The 15,596-nt window shown below is 51.2% G+C and overlaps 2 protein-coding genes across 5 annotated transcripts in view; one reads left to right on the top strand and one right to left on the bottom strand.

Moving 5' to 3' along the window:
- The window catches only part of MMAB (metabolism of cobalamin associated B), an 11,709-nt gene extending 1,910 nt beyond the window's left edge, over positions 1–9,799 (bottom strand). Inside the window, exons 1-7 of one of the 2 annotated variants that reach the window (XM_006171218.3) lie at positions 9,605–9,794; positions 8,042–8,097; positions 6,069–6,162; positions 4,320–4,377; positions 2,257–2,329; positions 1,915–2,012; positions 1,240–1,304 (exon numbers count right to left, since the gene is read on the bottom strand). In XM_006171218.3, coding sequence (XP_006171280.1) covers positions 1,240–1,304; positions 1,915–2,012; positions 2,257–2,329; positions 4,320–4,377; positions 6,069–6,162; positions 8,042–8,097; positions 9,605–9,720 — 560 coding nt within the window. In that variant the 5' untranslated portion in view covers positions 9,721–9,794. Of the gene's footprint in view, positions 1–1,239; positions 1,305–1,914; positions 2,013–2,256; positions 2,330–3,143; positions 3,526–4,319; positions 4,378–6,068; positions 6,163–8,041; positions 8,098–9,604 lie in introns of those variants that run through there. The other variant, XM_027769379.1, reaches the window with a different exon arrangement.
- A 213-nt stretch (positions 9,800–10,012) lies between these two features.
- Positions 10,013–15,596, top strand: part of MVK (mevalonate kinase) — a 28,647-nt gene continuing 23,063 nt past the window's right edge. For 2 of the 3 annotated variants that reach the window (XM_006171216.3, XM_006171215.3), the window contains exons 1-3: positions 10,013–10,090; positions 11,252–11,342; positions 12,541–12,688. In XM_006171216.3, the coding sequence (XP_006171278.1) occupies positions 11,265–11,342; positions 12,541–12,688 (226 nt within the window). In that variant the 5' untranslated portion in view covers positions 10,013–10,090; positions 11,252–11,264. The remainder of the gene's footprint in view (positions 10,091–11,251; positions 11,343–12,540; positions 12,689–15,596) is intronic. The other variant, XM_006171217.3, reaches the window with a different exon arrangement.

The raw sequence follows: 15,596 nt of genomic DNA, 5'->3' as shown, positions 1-15,596 counted from the left end.
GCTGCCCTTGCCCTAACCCTCATCCCAAGGTTTCTGTCCCCTGCCCAAGGCCACACAACTGGTCAGCGGCCCAGGCAGGTTGCAGGTCCAGACCTGCCCTACAGCTCCAGGCTGCACTGGGGCACCTCATAGTCACTGTGGAGCTTCTTCACCTGGAGATGTCCCACATGCAGAGCTCCCCCTCTGACAGCCTGAACCCACTTTTATTCTTTTTCCCACACGGCTTCCTCTCATTGCATCCATCACTATCCCTTTCTTTCTTGCAATACTGAATTCTCGGCACTTCCCTCCCAGTTCAAGACGGGGAGAGGACAGAATTCTGCCTGGCCTGCCCCCATGATGGCTGTGGAACTGTCTGGTGTATTGGGGACCCACAGTCTACTCTATCCACTCCCTATGTGGTACTTTTGGGTCGCTCCAGTTTCCTGCTCTTAGCACTGGAATGGATGGCTTTCTGCAGGTGACACTTTCATCCTCTGAACCCTGAGTTCCATTACCCAGGATCCCTTAGGAACTATTTGGGCCCAGGAGCCTTTCATGAATGACAAAACCTGAGATGTGGGGCAGTGGGAAGAGCACAGAACTTGGACAGACCTGGGTTTGAATCTGGATTCTGCCATGACCCTCACCATGAGGTCACCTCTCTGAGCCTCAATGTCCTGACTCCTGGAAAGTGGGTGCCGCCACCACTTCTCCAGGGTTACTCTAGGAACTGCTGAACTATGAACACAGGGCCTGGCACTGCCCGTCCATGGCATCAAAATACAGCTTTATTTCTGTTTCTCTCTGAAGCTGGCTGGCAGCCAGGTCTGAGAGGTGGCAATAGAAATTTGGCAAATTTTTCAGTGCAACTCTTCTAAATTTCCCTCAAACGGGCTGCCAGTAGGTTTTGGAGGTCCCTTTTCCCAGCTTCCGTCTGGGCCGCACACAGCCCATGTGTCACCCCAGGTCCTTGAACCCATCAATGACTGCAGGATAAAGAACCTATTTGGCTCAGCATGCAGACAGACCTCTGGCTCTGAGCAATGTGCAAGTGCGTCGTATTAATATGTTGGTTTGTCTGGTCACGTATCTGTGGCCCCTCCACAGCGTAGGGCTGAGGACAGGACTTGGTCTGTCCTGGTCGCCGTAGGCCATGAAGGCATGTGATCTACTGACGAGTAGCTGGACGGTGGGCACTGACCCTGCCAGGCCTGCCCCTGCCCACTAGGAGGAGGCTCCCTCTTACAGGCTCCTTACCGTCTTTCAGCTCGGCGGCACACAGCCCGGCAGAAGTGCAGTGCAGAGCTACTCTTGCCTCCCGACTGGAAGGAGAGAGCGGTGTTAGTGGGGCAGAGGCTGAGTAGCCATGCCCGCAGCAGACAGAGCTCCTCTGACGTGCAGGTCCTGCCCCCACCAGGCAGTGCCCAGCCTCCAAGGGCCCCGCTGGGGCCCACTGGGCACCCCCTCCAGAGGGGGCAGGGCTGGGGAGGGTCTGCAGAGATGGGGGCTGGGACTGGAAGACAGCTTCTGCCATGCTAGAGGCTAGAGAGGGCTTCATCTAAGACCATGTGCTGTTTCAGAACCAGATGGCAGGTGCACATGCATGAGAGACAGACAGACAGACAGAGACAGGAGACCCTCCCGTGGGGCCTGGTCATATCATAACCCTGTGTCCTCCTATTCTCTGTCCTGTAAGGATCCTGAGCACACGTGTCTGTGCCTGGTATGTTTTTCAAGCTGCCAGGTCAAGACTCAAACCCTGATCAGTCAAGTGGGATCCCGCTGCTTGTACACAGTACGTAATGCTGTGCTCTGGGCCACCAGCCCCCTGGTGTGTCTCTCAGTACCCTGGTCTGGTGTGTGGGAGCTCCTTGTTTGCAGCAGGCACGGCTACCACCCCTTCCCCGGACAAGGCCACTCACATACACCTACAGGCAGAATGAAAGCTGTGAGAGGGGGGAGCTGGCTGGAGTATCTGTCGATCCACTGCTCCAGCTCCAGGACAGGCCCCGCCCCGAATGCGGTGTGTTCTGAGTCAGAGAGCAAAAGGAGACCACCACGAGGGCATCGCTCACCAGACTGTAAGGGAGACCACGTGGCATCCCTCCTGCCTGGGTGGCCCCCGAGCGGCTTCCACCGGCTCAGAGGTGTCTTCCCTCCCAGGGGCTATGAGCCAGGCTGACAGGACCACCCTGGGGCCCTGAGGCCTAACCCCCAGGAGAGTCCCCCCCCCCCAGGGCCTTCTGAACACCCCAGCAGGTTTCGGAGGATTACTCAAGTGGGCCTCCCTGGCCGAGGAGCGTGGCGTCGCCAAGGCAGAGCCGACATCCTGCAACGTGCACTGGATCTGGGGAAGCAACGGAAGGCATGAGTGAAGGTCACCCGAAGTGGGCCAGTGACAGCAAGGGGTTCCACGTGCAGGTGAGCCCCTAACAGGCCGGCAAAGTGAGCCAGGGCTGGCTGGCTTGTCAGGGACCCTCAGACCTGGAACCCACTGGGCATTGAATGGCAGACTCGGTCTAGCCAGCCCAGCCGAGGGGGAGCCTGGCACGGCTCTTACACAGTCTGCGGGAGAACGGGCTCCGGAGAGGGCAGCAGGGTGTCACAGACAATGAGCACCAAGTGCCCAGTGACAGTCAAGTGGACCCTTCTCGGCCATGTCTCCCATGCTTCGGAGCCCTGTGCAGTTTCCTCTTCCCTCCACTGACAGCTTTGAGTTTCTCACACAGAACAGCTGGGCCAAGAGACCAACCATGACGTGCTTTCTAAACCAGAGCAGACGAGGAACTGGCAACACATGGTGAGCCAAGGCGCGGGAGATCCCGGAGCAGGAACCCTGGTTGGGTGAGGCCTGCACTCTGTCCAGGCAGGGCAGTGGCCTTGCCAGGCAGAGGCAGCCTGCTGAAGGCTGCTGAAAGGACACTGGGTCCTGCATGACAAATGCCCAAGAGACTCTCCGATGATGAAATCTGGACATCACCTCTGACTTTGTGCCTGGCCAGGTCTGTGACCCCTGGCTTCTGCAAAGACAGCCACCATGACAGCGTACGTGGAGCAGGCCACAGTGGATGAGAACAGAGGCCGCCCACCCAGCCCTGGCCATCAGTTAGTCACTGCTGTGTCTCTGTGCCTGCATGGTGGGAGGGGGACCACCAAGGACCAGGACTGCCCCTTTTTGGCCAATAGCAGAGCCGACCCAGGGACCAGCTGGGAGTCATAGCCCAGCTCCACCGATTCCCGTGTGCGGCCTGTGCAAGTTGTCCTTCCTGAGCCTCAGCTTGTTCCTATAAAATGTGGACACTGACCTCTACTCCAACAGCTCCCACGAACCTCAGATGGGGTCATATGAGGACACAGTGGACACGCTGCCTGACTTTGGCCCACAGGCTCAGTGGGCAGCTCCTGGGGCCAGGCTAGACCCACCAGTGCCCAGGCCAGGTCGACAGGTGGACAGGCAGGTGGACACCCATGATGCCTGTGGCTGGAAGATGTAGAAATCCTGCAGGGACACCCAGTCCGGCTGGAAGCGGGTGGCAAGAAGGCCTGAGAGGAGGTGATGGGGAAGCCGTGACTAAAGGACGGGTCTGAAGTCCCAGCGCCTTTTCCCTCGCAAACCCTAACTCAGAGATGAGCAGAACGCACAGAAATAACCGCTGAGGCTGCCACGTCATGTGCGATTCCTCGTTACGAAGATGAAAACGTCTTCCCTCACCCCAGAGTTGCCTCACTCACAGAATGTTCCAACACCTGAGGCCTCCCTGCCATCGGCTCCCAGAAGCGCAAGTGGGCTCCAGCCTAAGCCTCAGGTCACCACAGAGACAGGCAGTCCCAAAGCATTCTGGGATGGTGTCCCCGTCCCCGTGTTGGAATCGCTCTGTGGGTTGGAGGCCTCACCCCGTCTTAGGGAACAGACCAGTAATACCATTGGGCATCCTTCCCACTGGCTGTGGGCTTCCTACAGCTGGGCTCCCCAAGCTCCAGCCTGGGTCCTGGCCCGGGCTGAGGCACTTCACATGGGCTCTCAACCTCGGTGCCCTTGCCGCTTTGAGCAGGGTCCTCTACTTTGTCGGATATTTAGCTGCGTCCTTGGTCTCTACACACAGGGTGGATGCCAGGGGCATCCCCAACCTTCAGTGGACTCCAGACCACTGGCCTGTGCAGGAAGAGTCTGTGTGTGTGTGTCTCCATTTTACAGAGGAAGAGGCCGAGGCTTACAGGGGGAGAGTGACTAGCTCTAGGAGACACACAGAGGCAGTGACGGTCGGAGGGAGAATCCAGGTAGGGTCACCAGGCCACAGAGATAGAGTCCCGGCTTGGGATGAGATGCTGTTACTCACTTTCTGAAGCTCTTCGGCAAATGCGTGGCCCTTTTCTGCGATTAATTCCATAGCAAACCTGTGAGGAGAAGGAAGAGGAATGTGCCCTGATGAAAGGGTGCTCTGAGACGGCAGAGTCTCAGGTGGGAGGCCATTCAGCCACTTTAGCCATTTTAGGCAGGGTGGTATTTTTTGTTGTCGTTGTTGACAAAAACATCACAATCTTCCACGTGTGTGGGGGTACTTTCTCCCCATGCCTTTTCTCACGCTCCTCTCCCCAGTTGGCAACGCCCTTTGGAAGGCCCGGACTGGCCAAGTCCAAGTGATTTGGCGGACCCGGACATGGGCTCTGTCCAGCAGGAGCGGGAGGCCGACCAGGTATCGCACCACTGAATGAGGAGGTGCAGACTGAGCTCGGTGCCCGGAAAGAATGGGCGACCGGGGCCAGCCTGTGGTATGGTGGTTAAGGCAGCTGGATTCCACATGCCTGAATGTGAAGTTCAAGTCCTAGATCCTGCAGCTTGAAAAACATGCCAGATGTGTGTGCACACCTGTCCAAATTCCAAGAGGAGAATGGAGGAGAAAGGACTGTGATATGGCCATCCCCCAGGGGGGTGATTTCTCACTTTCCCTTCTCTCTCTCTTAAGCCATGTGGGTTAAGTTCCCTTAACCATTAGGCTACGGGGCATTTTAATACTGATTTAACAACTAATACAATAACAACTGCAAACACAACAGGGCTCTTCCTCATTCCTGGGACTCTCTAGAGAGTCTGATATGAGCAGTCATCCTCCCCATTTTAGAGAAAGGGAAACTGAGGCCCTGGCCTGAGGTCACACAGTGAGAAGCAGAGCACCAGTCCCTGCTCAGTGGCTCAAGTGCTCATCACCACCTCGTCCTGTGTCACCACGCACAGCACAGTGTCCAGCACAGAACAGTGTCACCGGCAGCGAGCCCTCCACTGTGCCAGCTCAGATGCCAGGGGACACCAGTCCTGGGTGGGAAGGAGCAGGGTGCCAGGAGTGGTGGGGGCTCAGAGGCACCAGGGCCTCCCACTTTCAGCCCTCCACCCCAAGACACTGGGCCTGTCTCCAAGGGCCTGTGGGAGTTATGGGGGCAGGGGCCTCACTCAGTGTCCCCAGGGCCCCACAGTAATTAATCATAACTGGACACTCCTGGATGAAGTTCTCCATCCCCTTGGGGTTTCTCCCAGATATCATTCACTATTATATATGACCTCTCGGGGCTGTATATACCTGCTCCTAAGAAACCCCTAAGATGTTAATGAACTAAATAGCAAATGACTTGTTTGTTCAAGAATGAAGTCTCACCATAGTCATGTCTTATTTCAGACACCTGCTGCGGCTTACATTACATTTAACTCAAAGCACGGTTTCTACCGAATGCTCTGTTCCCGCACCATTGCCGAGCTGGGAATCGTTAAGGAGAACCACGGCAAGTGGAGACAGTCTGCCTGGGAACCCTGGTGGCACACGTGCCCACCTGAAAGTGAGGGAACCAGGGATGGAGGGGAAGGCGGTACCGTGTGATGTGGGATGGATGCTGGTGCAGGAGCAGGTCAGGCCAGGGGAAGGGGTCTGTGGTCTGGCAGCCTGTGGGGCTAACCCACCTGTGCAGAAAGGCGGAGACAAGTACCCGGAGGGTTGACAACCTCCAGCCGTGGCCGGAGCTCAGGAGAGCTTCACATACATTATACTGATTCCTGCTCAGTTCAAACTCAACCTCAACGCTAAGCCCATCCCTCTTACCCAATAGCGGAACTTAATTCATCTGTAGTTCCCACGGCTTCAAACACTTGGTCGTCTTTGGGTCTCCGTTCTCCCGTGAAAGTGCTAGAAAACCCTGTGAAAAAACGTGTAGCCACCAAATTGAGATTTTTTTTTCTGATTAAAAAAAAAGACAGTCAACCTAAAGTGTAACATATACACAGAAAATTGCTCAAATTGCTATTAACTGAATATGCCACTGTGAGCACCCAGCCCAGGAAAGAGAACATGCTCAGCACCCTGGTATCCTCTTTCAGTTGCTACCTCCCAACTGAAACTCCTATCATCACTTCTTTCCTGATATGATTCTACTTCTTACATTTTTTAATTGCAAGGGTGTGTGCACTCACCCGAGAGAAACAGACAGGGAGAAAGGTCCCTCCATGGGGCTTGGTCACACTGCGATCCCTTTGTTTCTCCATCCTGTTGGGATTTTAGTCTTGTACTGCATGCACCCGGCATGTTTTCCAAAGCACCAGGCTGGGGTTTGTGCTGCATGGCTAGCCATGTGGGATCTGGTCCGCTTTTATTTATTTATTTTTTTTTTTTGGAGAAGTTTTTTGCTACAGGGCACGTGCACTCACCAGAAAGACAGAGAGAGACAGAGAGACAGAAAGTGAGAAATCACCCCCCAGGAGGGAAAGCCATGCCACAATCCCTTCTCCTCCTTTCTCCTCTTGGGATCTTGGGCATGCACGCACACGCGCCTGGAGTAGGTTTAAGCCCCTGGGTCCGGGACTCGAACCACAGTTGACTACATAGGAGCTCAGTGACATAGCCATTACACTAATTGCTAGTCCCAGAATCTGGTTCCCTTAACCACCAAGCTGCGGAGCTGGCCCATGTTTTGGTGTTTTTTAAATGATCAAAGTAATAGGGCCAATAGGTGGCATAGTGGTTAAGGCACTGGACTCCCACATGGTCGACTGTGGTTTGAATCCTGGACCTGGAGGCTTGAAAATCATGCCAGGCATGTATTTTTGCATGCCCAAAATCCCAGTAGGAGAATGGAGAAAGGACTGTCGTATGGCTATCCCCCCAGGAGGTGATTTCTCATTTTCCCTCTCACTGCGTCTCTCTGTCTCTCTCCAGCAAGTGCATGTACCCTATGGCAAAAACCCTAAAAAGAGAGAAAAAAAAAAGATTGAAGTATTATATGCTTGTCATAAAAAATAATAGAACATGGTGCTGGCGGTTGACGTGGTGGTTAAGGGTGCTGGACTCAGACATGGCCACCCGCAGTTTGAGCCCTGGACCTGGAGACTTGCTTTCTCACTTTCCTTCTCCTTCTCTCCCACTCTGTCCCTCTCTGGTCAAATTAAAAATAAATTAAAAAAATAAAGTTTAATGAAATAATTAAAAAAAAATAATAGAACAGAATAAAGGTATGTAAATGACAAGAACCTTCTGGTCATTCCACTCTCGCACAACTCAGTCTCTCCCAGTCTGATGCGTGACCTACGTACATCTGAACACACATAGACACACGATTTTTATCCAAATGGATTCAGAGCATTTGAATTGTTCTGCAATTTGCTTTTATCACTTAATACATTTTGGGTGTTTTTCATTTCCCATCCCATTTGTATAATATATACTGAGGTCTGTCATGGCTACAGAGACTTAGGAAGGACTTTAAAATGCAGTCTGCCGGAACCAGCAGTTGGCGTAATTGCTATGTCACTAGACTCCTATGTAGTCAACTGCGATTCGAGTCCCGGACCTGGTGGGTTAAAACTCATGTTGGGCACGTGTGTGTGCGTGCCCAAGAATCCTGGGAGGAGAAGGGATTGCAGCATGGCCATCCCCTGGGGGGGTGATTTCTTGCTTTCTGTCTCTCTGTCTCTTTCTCTTTCTGGCGAGCGCATGCACCCTATAGCAAAAACCTCTCAAAAAAAAAAAAAATGCAGTCTGCCATATGCCTTCCTTTGCATTTCCCACTTGTCTCATCCTACCTTTGTCTCCTGTTTTGGTGTAAATTTTGGGGACCTTGGGCGTCTTCAAGGAAGACCTAATGGGAAATAGACATTGAGAGGTGATGAGTGGGAATGGCTTACCCAGAGGGCACCTCGTTCAGTGGATCCCAGCTTGGTGCTTGTAACCTCAGAGTTGGCACTTACCCCCCTACTGCTCATGGCAACCTCTGGTTGACAACTATCCCCTCTTTCCTTCTAGTTACGAGCTTCGTGGGCCAGCTCTCTGTCTTGCCCATGTCTCTATCTGCGAAGTAGCTGATGCCGTGCTCAATGCAGATGTTCAGCAAGTATTCACCGAAAGAACTGACTTATTACTTCCCATAGTCCCTTCACTGTGCTAAGTGGATTACAGGCATTGTCTCCTGGAATCATCCCTGGACCCTTCCGCGGCCCCAAAGACAGTCATTACCTATCACCCTTATTTGACTGTTGAGAAAGTATAACCCATAGTGAGTGAGACTCACCGTGCTAGGTCACCCAGGAGAAAAGAAGTAAGGCTAGGATTCATATCCAAGGCTGTCCTACTCCAGAGACCAAACTGTTACCACTACCCCATCCAAATTCTTAGCTCCACCGTATCCCACCTCTTACGTTCTGCCCTACTCCAAGGCTGACCTCTACCCTATCCATCTTCTTTTTTTTTTTTTTAAGTTTATTTCTTCCATGAGTGAGAGAGACACACAGAGAGAGGGAAAGAGACAGACAAAGACAGCACCCTCAACAGGGCCCTTAATCCACCACAATCCACTCCTAGCCTCAGCCCGCCCTGGTTCATGGGCACACATGTCTGGTATACTCAGGGAGGTCTCCAGATGCAAACCCAGAACCTTTCTTGGTGGGTCAGCCTTGCAGAGTGCTGTATTTTACTACTGTGCACTGTCTGGTCCCCGCCTTATTGAACCTCTGACCCTGTACCCTACCCAAACTCCTAGCTCTCCCTTACCCCAACTCTTCCCCTATATTCCACCAAATCAGGCCCCCTGGAGGGAAGGTAACTGGGTTACTTCCACTCTATGGAGCTTCAAGTATAAGAATTGACAAAACAGAGTTCAAACACTTGTATTTTGGAATTGCAACACAACCACTTAAATACATAATCCTGTACTGTCACAGTACAAGATTATTCAAAGATTAAATTATCAGATTTGTCAGATATATTAGTCTATTATTAATTCATGATACTTTGAGTTTCTGAGATCTGGGAATGGGATGCAAGTTTCAAGGTATATGACGAAAGCCATCTTTAGATACCCTTGGCGTTTTTGTGTCTTAGGGCATAAACTGCTTTCAAGATAGATCCATATCCCAGTTGAAGGCTGTTCTGGTCCACATGGGATGTGTCCTGCCCCAATGGGTGACAGCTGGGCTTCCTTCGGATTTGTGCATAGAAATCCCGCTCTCTAGCTCCACGTTGTAACAATGACGTCAGAACAGACAGGTGATGTCACCTGGAGATTACCGCCGTGACCTCATGGCGCTATGACGTACCCAGGGCGAGATTCGCGGCAGATGTTTTAGTTATCCTCCCAGCCAGCCACTCACCTGTCCCCGTCTTCTACGCCTTGCGGGCCGCGGCTCTGGAAACGGGGACGCAGTAGCCTGCCGGCGCCTAGGTACCCACGCAGGCCAAAGCGGCCTCCCAGGGCCCGCGCAGCCATGCGCAGGGCAGCTGGATGGGGCTGACCCCGCCAGGCTCCCGTCCAGGCCCCAGGGTGACTCCACCTACCGCCGGCCGCACCACCTCTAAGTTGCTACTGTTCATTGGTCGATATCTCTCGCCCCAGGGCGGGACACTCTCAATTCCTGGCTTCCCATTGGTTCAAAGGAAAGGGGCGGAAAAACCTGGCGACCTGGCTATAATACCTACTGGCAGATACTGAAGCCAATTGGTAAAGGGACTCCCAGATCGCGCGCTCTGATTGGCTGGCGGCAAGAAAGAGGCCGCCTTCCTTGAGGCTCGGGCGCTCTCAGGTGGACGAGTCCGGGAGCCGCTAGCGCTCACGCTCCGAGGGGCGGTGACGGCTGCAGGTGAGAAGCCGGCGTTTGGGGGCCGGGTGGCGCGGGGTCTGAGTCAGAGACGCAGGGCGACCCCCGGCCAGGCGTCCGGCGTCTCTGACTCAGTTTCTTCAACTTTGAAAACACGCCTTGAGGGGCAGACGACCTCGAAGCTGACGTGACTTGAGCTTCGGACAAGCGAGAGGGCCTTAGTTTCTCTGGAAATGGGGATCACGATCGTACTTAGTGGGATAAAAGAATCCATGAAAATCCTTAGAGGGAGGATATTTTGCATTGTTTATACAAACTTAAAATGGTCACATTCGTGGACCGAGCAAATCACTTCCTAGGAGTCTTGCAGAAATCCTCGCTTAAGTGGGCAAAACAGGTGTTTTATGGAGCCTTCTCTGTAGTTGTGGTAACATTGTACATGTCCAGGTTAGGGTTCTTTCTTGGCCATGATTTCGTTAAACTCTACTTTCGGGACCAGCAGATGGCCTAGCGGTTCCCTCGCTGGACTCCCACATGGCCCACCCAGGGGCTCAAGTCCCTGACCCAGGTGCATGTTGTGTGCCTGCCCAAAGTCCGGAGAGGAGAATGGAGGAGAACGGATTGCGGGTGGTCATTCCCTGGGGGTCGGGGTTGAGCGTGTGTGGGTTCTCTTTTTCTGTCCTTCTCTGTGTCTCTGCCTCTCCCAGTGCATGCGCAAAAATCTCTCTTAAAACAAACACGCAGATGAACAAACAAACAAAAAAAACCCTCTACTTTCAGGAGTAGTAAGGATAAAAGCTGAAATAAAAAACAGAACCAGTAATAAATAGCTATCAGTAATGGAATGATTGCAATTTATCAGTCACTGCTAAATGCTTCTCTTACTCTAATTTAAAGTTCCTACTAATCCACCGAGGTAGATAAAATAGTTCACATATACTATTTAGGGAAACCAAAGTTCATGGGTATTTAAATGAGTTAGCTGAGATGACCTTGCTGGGAAGCAGAAGGGCTGGGATTTGAACCCGGGTCTTTATGATGTTCCAGTTGACAGCTAAACTGCACTGTCTTTCTGGTACATAGCAAATGCTGGTTGAGAGCTTTTTGTTCTAATAATGGACTTAAACTGGGCATCTTCTAAAATCTCTTTTTGCTGGTTCTCACATCAGGGACCTTTGCCCTTCCCTCTGTCTTTCCTGACAGGATTCTAGGAGCCATGTTGTCAGAAGCGTTGACAGTGTCTGCTCCGGGGAAAGTCATCCTTCATGGAGAACATGCTGTGGTCCATGGCAAGGTAAAAAACCCCTAGGGCCTTCAAGGATGGGGTAATACTTCTCCCCGACACTGAGCTTGTAAGAAGGTAAAGGGAAGCCTTGAGGCATAGCTTGGGAGCAGAGCAAGAAGAGGTCACTTCCTCCCCAGCCAAGCAAGGGAAAGACCTTCTGCCCACAGAGGAATGGCTTCTCTGACCTCACTCATTCAGGTCACAAGACGATGATCTGTAAAGCTCTGCAAGCAGGAGATCACCTAGGGAGTGACCCTCCGTGAAGAAGAGAGGCTGAGCTCTGAGACACTCCAGTGTTAAGAAGTTTGGGGAAGATGATCCAGCCAGAGGATCAGAATATGCATTATCCCTTTTAACCCTTATAACTACTCCTTGATGTTCATCTTTTTATTTTCCTGTTTTATAGATGTGGAAGCTAAGACTTTGGAGAGTTGATCACTTTATTTGTGTGCATACTTATTCTTTTTTTTTTTTTCAATATATATAGAGAGAGATAGGTACTCCAACAGAGCCCTCATGCCAGAGTCTTCTCCCTTTCATAGCTGCACAGATCATGGGTAAATGTGTGCACACCCAGCATGCTCAGGGGAGTCCCAGGATGCACCCCAGGACCCTTCCCACGTGGGTCCAGTTGTGCCGCTGCTGTGCCCCAAGAGAACTGCTAACTTGATAAAAAAAAAAAAGCACATGCTTTTGCCACTCTGTGACGTTACTATTTTTTTTTAAGAATTCTTTCATTTTATTTATCATTATTATTATTCTTTAAAATTTGTTATAGGACACATGGGCTCACCAGAGAGAGAGGGAGAGAAAGTTGGGAAAGCAAGCACCTAGATTCGGACCAACATCGGCCATGTTGGAGTCCAGCACCTTAGCCACCATGCCACCTGCTGGCCCCCACATTGCTATTTATGTTTTTGGCTCATATTTCTCTTTGAAAACATAGTGATCATGGAGAAGCAATTCCTTGGTATTGAGATCCTCTGAAGTTTTATGTGGGAAGGCAAATATAAGCAGACATGAACTCTGATGACTGGTAGTGGCTGTGCCCAGGTGTAGCAGGAGAGCAAGCCAAGAATGATTCGCAGTGTCTGCCAAGGGTATGGGTGAGAGTGATCTGTGTGCCAGTGTTGGCCCGCTCCTCAGCACGTTGCCGCTGGCCACTCTGCCAGAGGCAGGCTTATTGCTTTCGTCCTTTATTCTGTAGGTAGCGCTCGCCGTGGCCTTAAACTTACGAACTTTCCTCCGGCTTCAACCCCACAGCAATGGAAAAGTGTGCCTTAACTTACCAAACATTGGTGTCAAGCAGACCTGGGATGTGGCCAGGCTCGAGCAGCTGGACACAAGCTTTTTGGGTATGTTCAAGATGGAAAAATCAAATGTGGGGAGAGTCAGAGCCCTGGAGACAGGGCAGGAATAAGGGCAGCTGAGTTGTTCCAGGCTGTCCCTGCAGGGGCCAGAGGCCAGCCTCCCAGCACTGTCTTTTATCTTGATCCCATCAAATTAACTTCACCTATGTGTTTACATATTTCTTTTTTCTTTCTTTCTTTCTTTTTTTTTTGTAATTGCCAGAGGGCACAAGCTCTCACCAAAGAGAGGTAGAATGGCACATGGGAAGAGAGTGAGAGAAGATACACTTCCTCCCCCAAGCGGAACATAGTCACGCTACAATCCCTTCTCCATTTCTCCATCCTGTTGAGATTTTGGGCAGGCCCAGCAGGTGGCATGGTGGTTAAGGGCACCAGACTACCCACATGGTCAACCGTGATTCGAGTCCCAAGCCTGATGGTTTGCTTTCTCACTTTCCCTCTTTCTCTCTCTTTCTCTCTCTCTCACTCACTCACTCTGTCTCTCTCTGGTCAAATTAAAACAAATAAAAGTTTTTTTAAAAAGATTTGGGGCATATGCTCACATGTGCCTAGCCTGTTTTTCAAGTTGTTGAAGCCATAATTCAGACTGGTTGGCCATGTGAGATCTGGCTTTCCTTAACCACTAGGCTACTGTGTCACCCTGAAAGTCTGTATTTTAGAGCAACCATTTTCAACCTCAGTCATGCCTTGGAATTACCTGAAGAGATTTTTGATGTTGTTGTTACTGTTTTTAACAACAGCGATGGCTTCCTGGCCCTGCCCCTCTCCTGTTGAGAATTGGTAGTGGTAGGCCCTGCTATCATGGTGCCTGTTGCTAAGATACCATACTCTGTAGGCTGGGAGGTTTGATTTCTGGTCCAGAAAAGGCTAAATGCAACGGTGTGCACTAGGAATCCTAGCCACTTGGGAGGCTGACCTGGCAACATAGCAAGACTGTCTAAAAAAAAAAAAAAAAAAAGCTGGGTGTGGTGGCATGCACCTGTAATTCTAGTTGGGAGACAGGCAGGTTGACAACATGGTGAGACCTTGTCTTAAAAACAGTGCAGTGGTTAAGCACTGTGCAGAGGACGCTGATTCAAATCCTAGCTCCCAGCCACAAGCCGTGTGCACACGTGTATGCCTTGGGATCCTGACATCCTGACAGCTTAGAGAATTGGAGGAAGAAGATTGCAGTGTGACAGGCCCCATTGCTCATGCATGCTCTCTTCCCTTCTTTCCCTCTCACATAGATGCGTGTGATACTCTATGATAAATAAAAAGGGGGGGGAATTTAAAAATGAAAAAGAGAAGACTTGAGAGGGGATCAATCATGTCTGTTTTGAAAGGGATTCCTTCAATTAAGAGCCACTGCTGGGCCGACCTGTGGCGTGGTGGTTCAGGCAGCTGGATCCCATGTGGTCAAATGTGCAGTTCAAGTCCTGGACCCAGTGGCTTGAGAAACACTCTGGGCACATGTGCACGTGTGCTCAAAAATCCCGAAAGGAGGGAGAAATAGAGGAGAGGGGATTGTGGTGTGACTATGCCCCAGGGAGGTGCTTTCTCACTTTCCTTCTCTCTGTCTATCTCTGGTAAGCACATATACTCCTCTAGCAAATTAAAAAAAAAAAAGTTGAAAAGAGCAACTGCTTTGAAGCATGCCTCAGAGAAATGACCTGCCAGAATATACCTAGAATTTGCTGCTTATTATGCACAGGGCTGCCCAGCCAGGCCTGAGATGTTCCCTGAGAACCAGCTGCTACTTGTGTACATCAGTAACATGGGCTAGGAGTGGCCAGGTGTGGTGGAACCATGGTCAGGTGTGGTAGAAAACGTCCTGGACCACTCTGGCAACCTGGGTGAGTCTAGGCAGGCCACTTCAGTCTCTGGGCCTCAGTGAACAGACTCCTGTTGTCTGGCTGGGGGTTGCTGCGAGGCTCCCACTGGATTAGAGGTGTGCACTGGGGCCGTGGCATAGGGTAGCACGCAGATCTTATAGTCTACCTTACACAAGGAAGCCGAACTGTCCACCAGGTTGTGGGGACCTCCTGTCTTCTTAATGTCCCTTTGCTCCCTCCTGATGCTAGTAAACACAGGGACCGTTTATTGGGCAAACATACGCCAGGCACTGAGTCAAACATTTTTGTTTATCTGTTTTCTTGAGAGAGATTTTTACTATAGGGTACATGCATTTGCCAGAGAGACGGAAAACGAGAAATCACTCCCGGTGGGGGGGGGAGGGGGCCCAGTGTGAGTTTTAAGCCACTGGGTCTGGTTCTCGAACCGCAGTCAACTGTGTGGAAGTCCAGTGACGTAATCATTATGCTCTCTGCTGGTTCCTGAACTGAGTATGTTCGAATTCTTGTAGAATCTCCAGCCTTCCCTGAAAGTCAGTGGTGTCGTTCATACTCATTTTACAGATGCAAACACTGAGGCTCAGAGGTCAAATGGCTCAGGTCACATAGCTTGTCCGACTGGAGCAGGAAGGATTCAGACCCAGGTGTCTCTATCCAAAGCCTAGGTCCTTAACACCCGTTCCATCTGCATCACAGAGCTCTGCCGTTCTGGGCTCTCAGTAATGTCACTGCTTTGGCTGTCGTGGATATGTCATTCACTCATTCGGCGTGTATATTCTCAGCATTTACTCATTGCCTTGAAGTTCCCTAACACAGACATACCCAACTCCATTTCACATTCCCTTTAGAGTTTGACCCAAGACTCAGGATGCGACTTGTCAAGGTGAGCTGGCCAGCTTGCCCTACCTCCTTAGCAGCTCAGGGGAAGGGGAGCCAGGCTCCTGTCTCACCAGGAAAAAACCTGCTTCCTCACTGTTCCCTCCTGACCAAGCAATATTTGGTGTTCCCTGGTTTTATTGGACTGTCGTATTCTCATTACTTTTTTCTTTTTTTTTAACTTT

This window comes from Tupaia chinensis, unplaced genomic scaffold (genome assembly GCF_000334495.1).
Source record: "Tupaia chinensis unplaced genomic scaffold, TupChi_1.0 Scaffold149491_1, whole genome shotgun sequence".
Lineage (NCBI taxonomy): Eukaryota > Metazoa > Chordata > Mammalia > Scandentia > Tupaiidae > Tupaia > Tupaia belangeri.
Note: the sequence above shows the minus strand (reverse complement) of the source record. Positions and strands in the feature narration are given on the sequence as shown.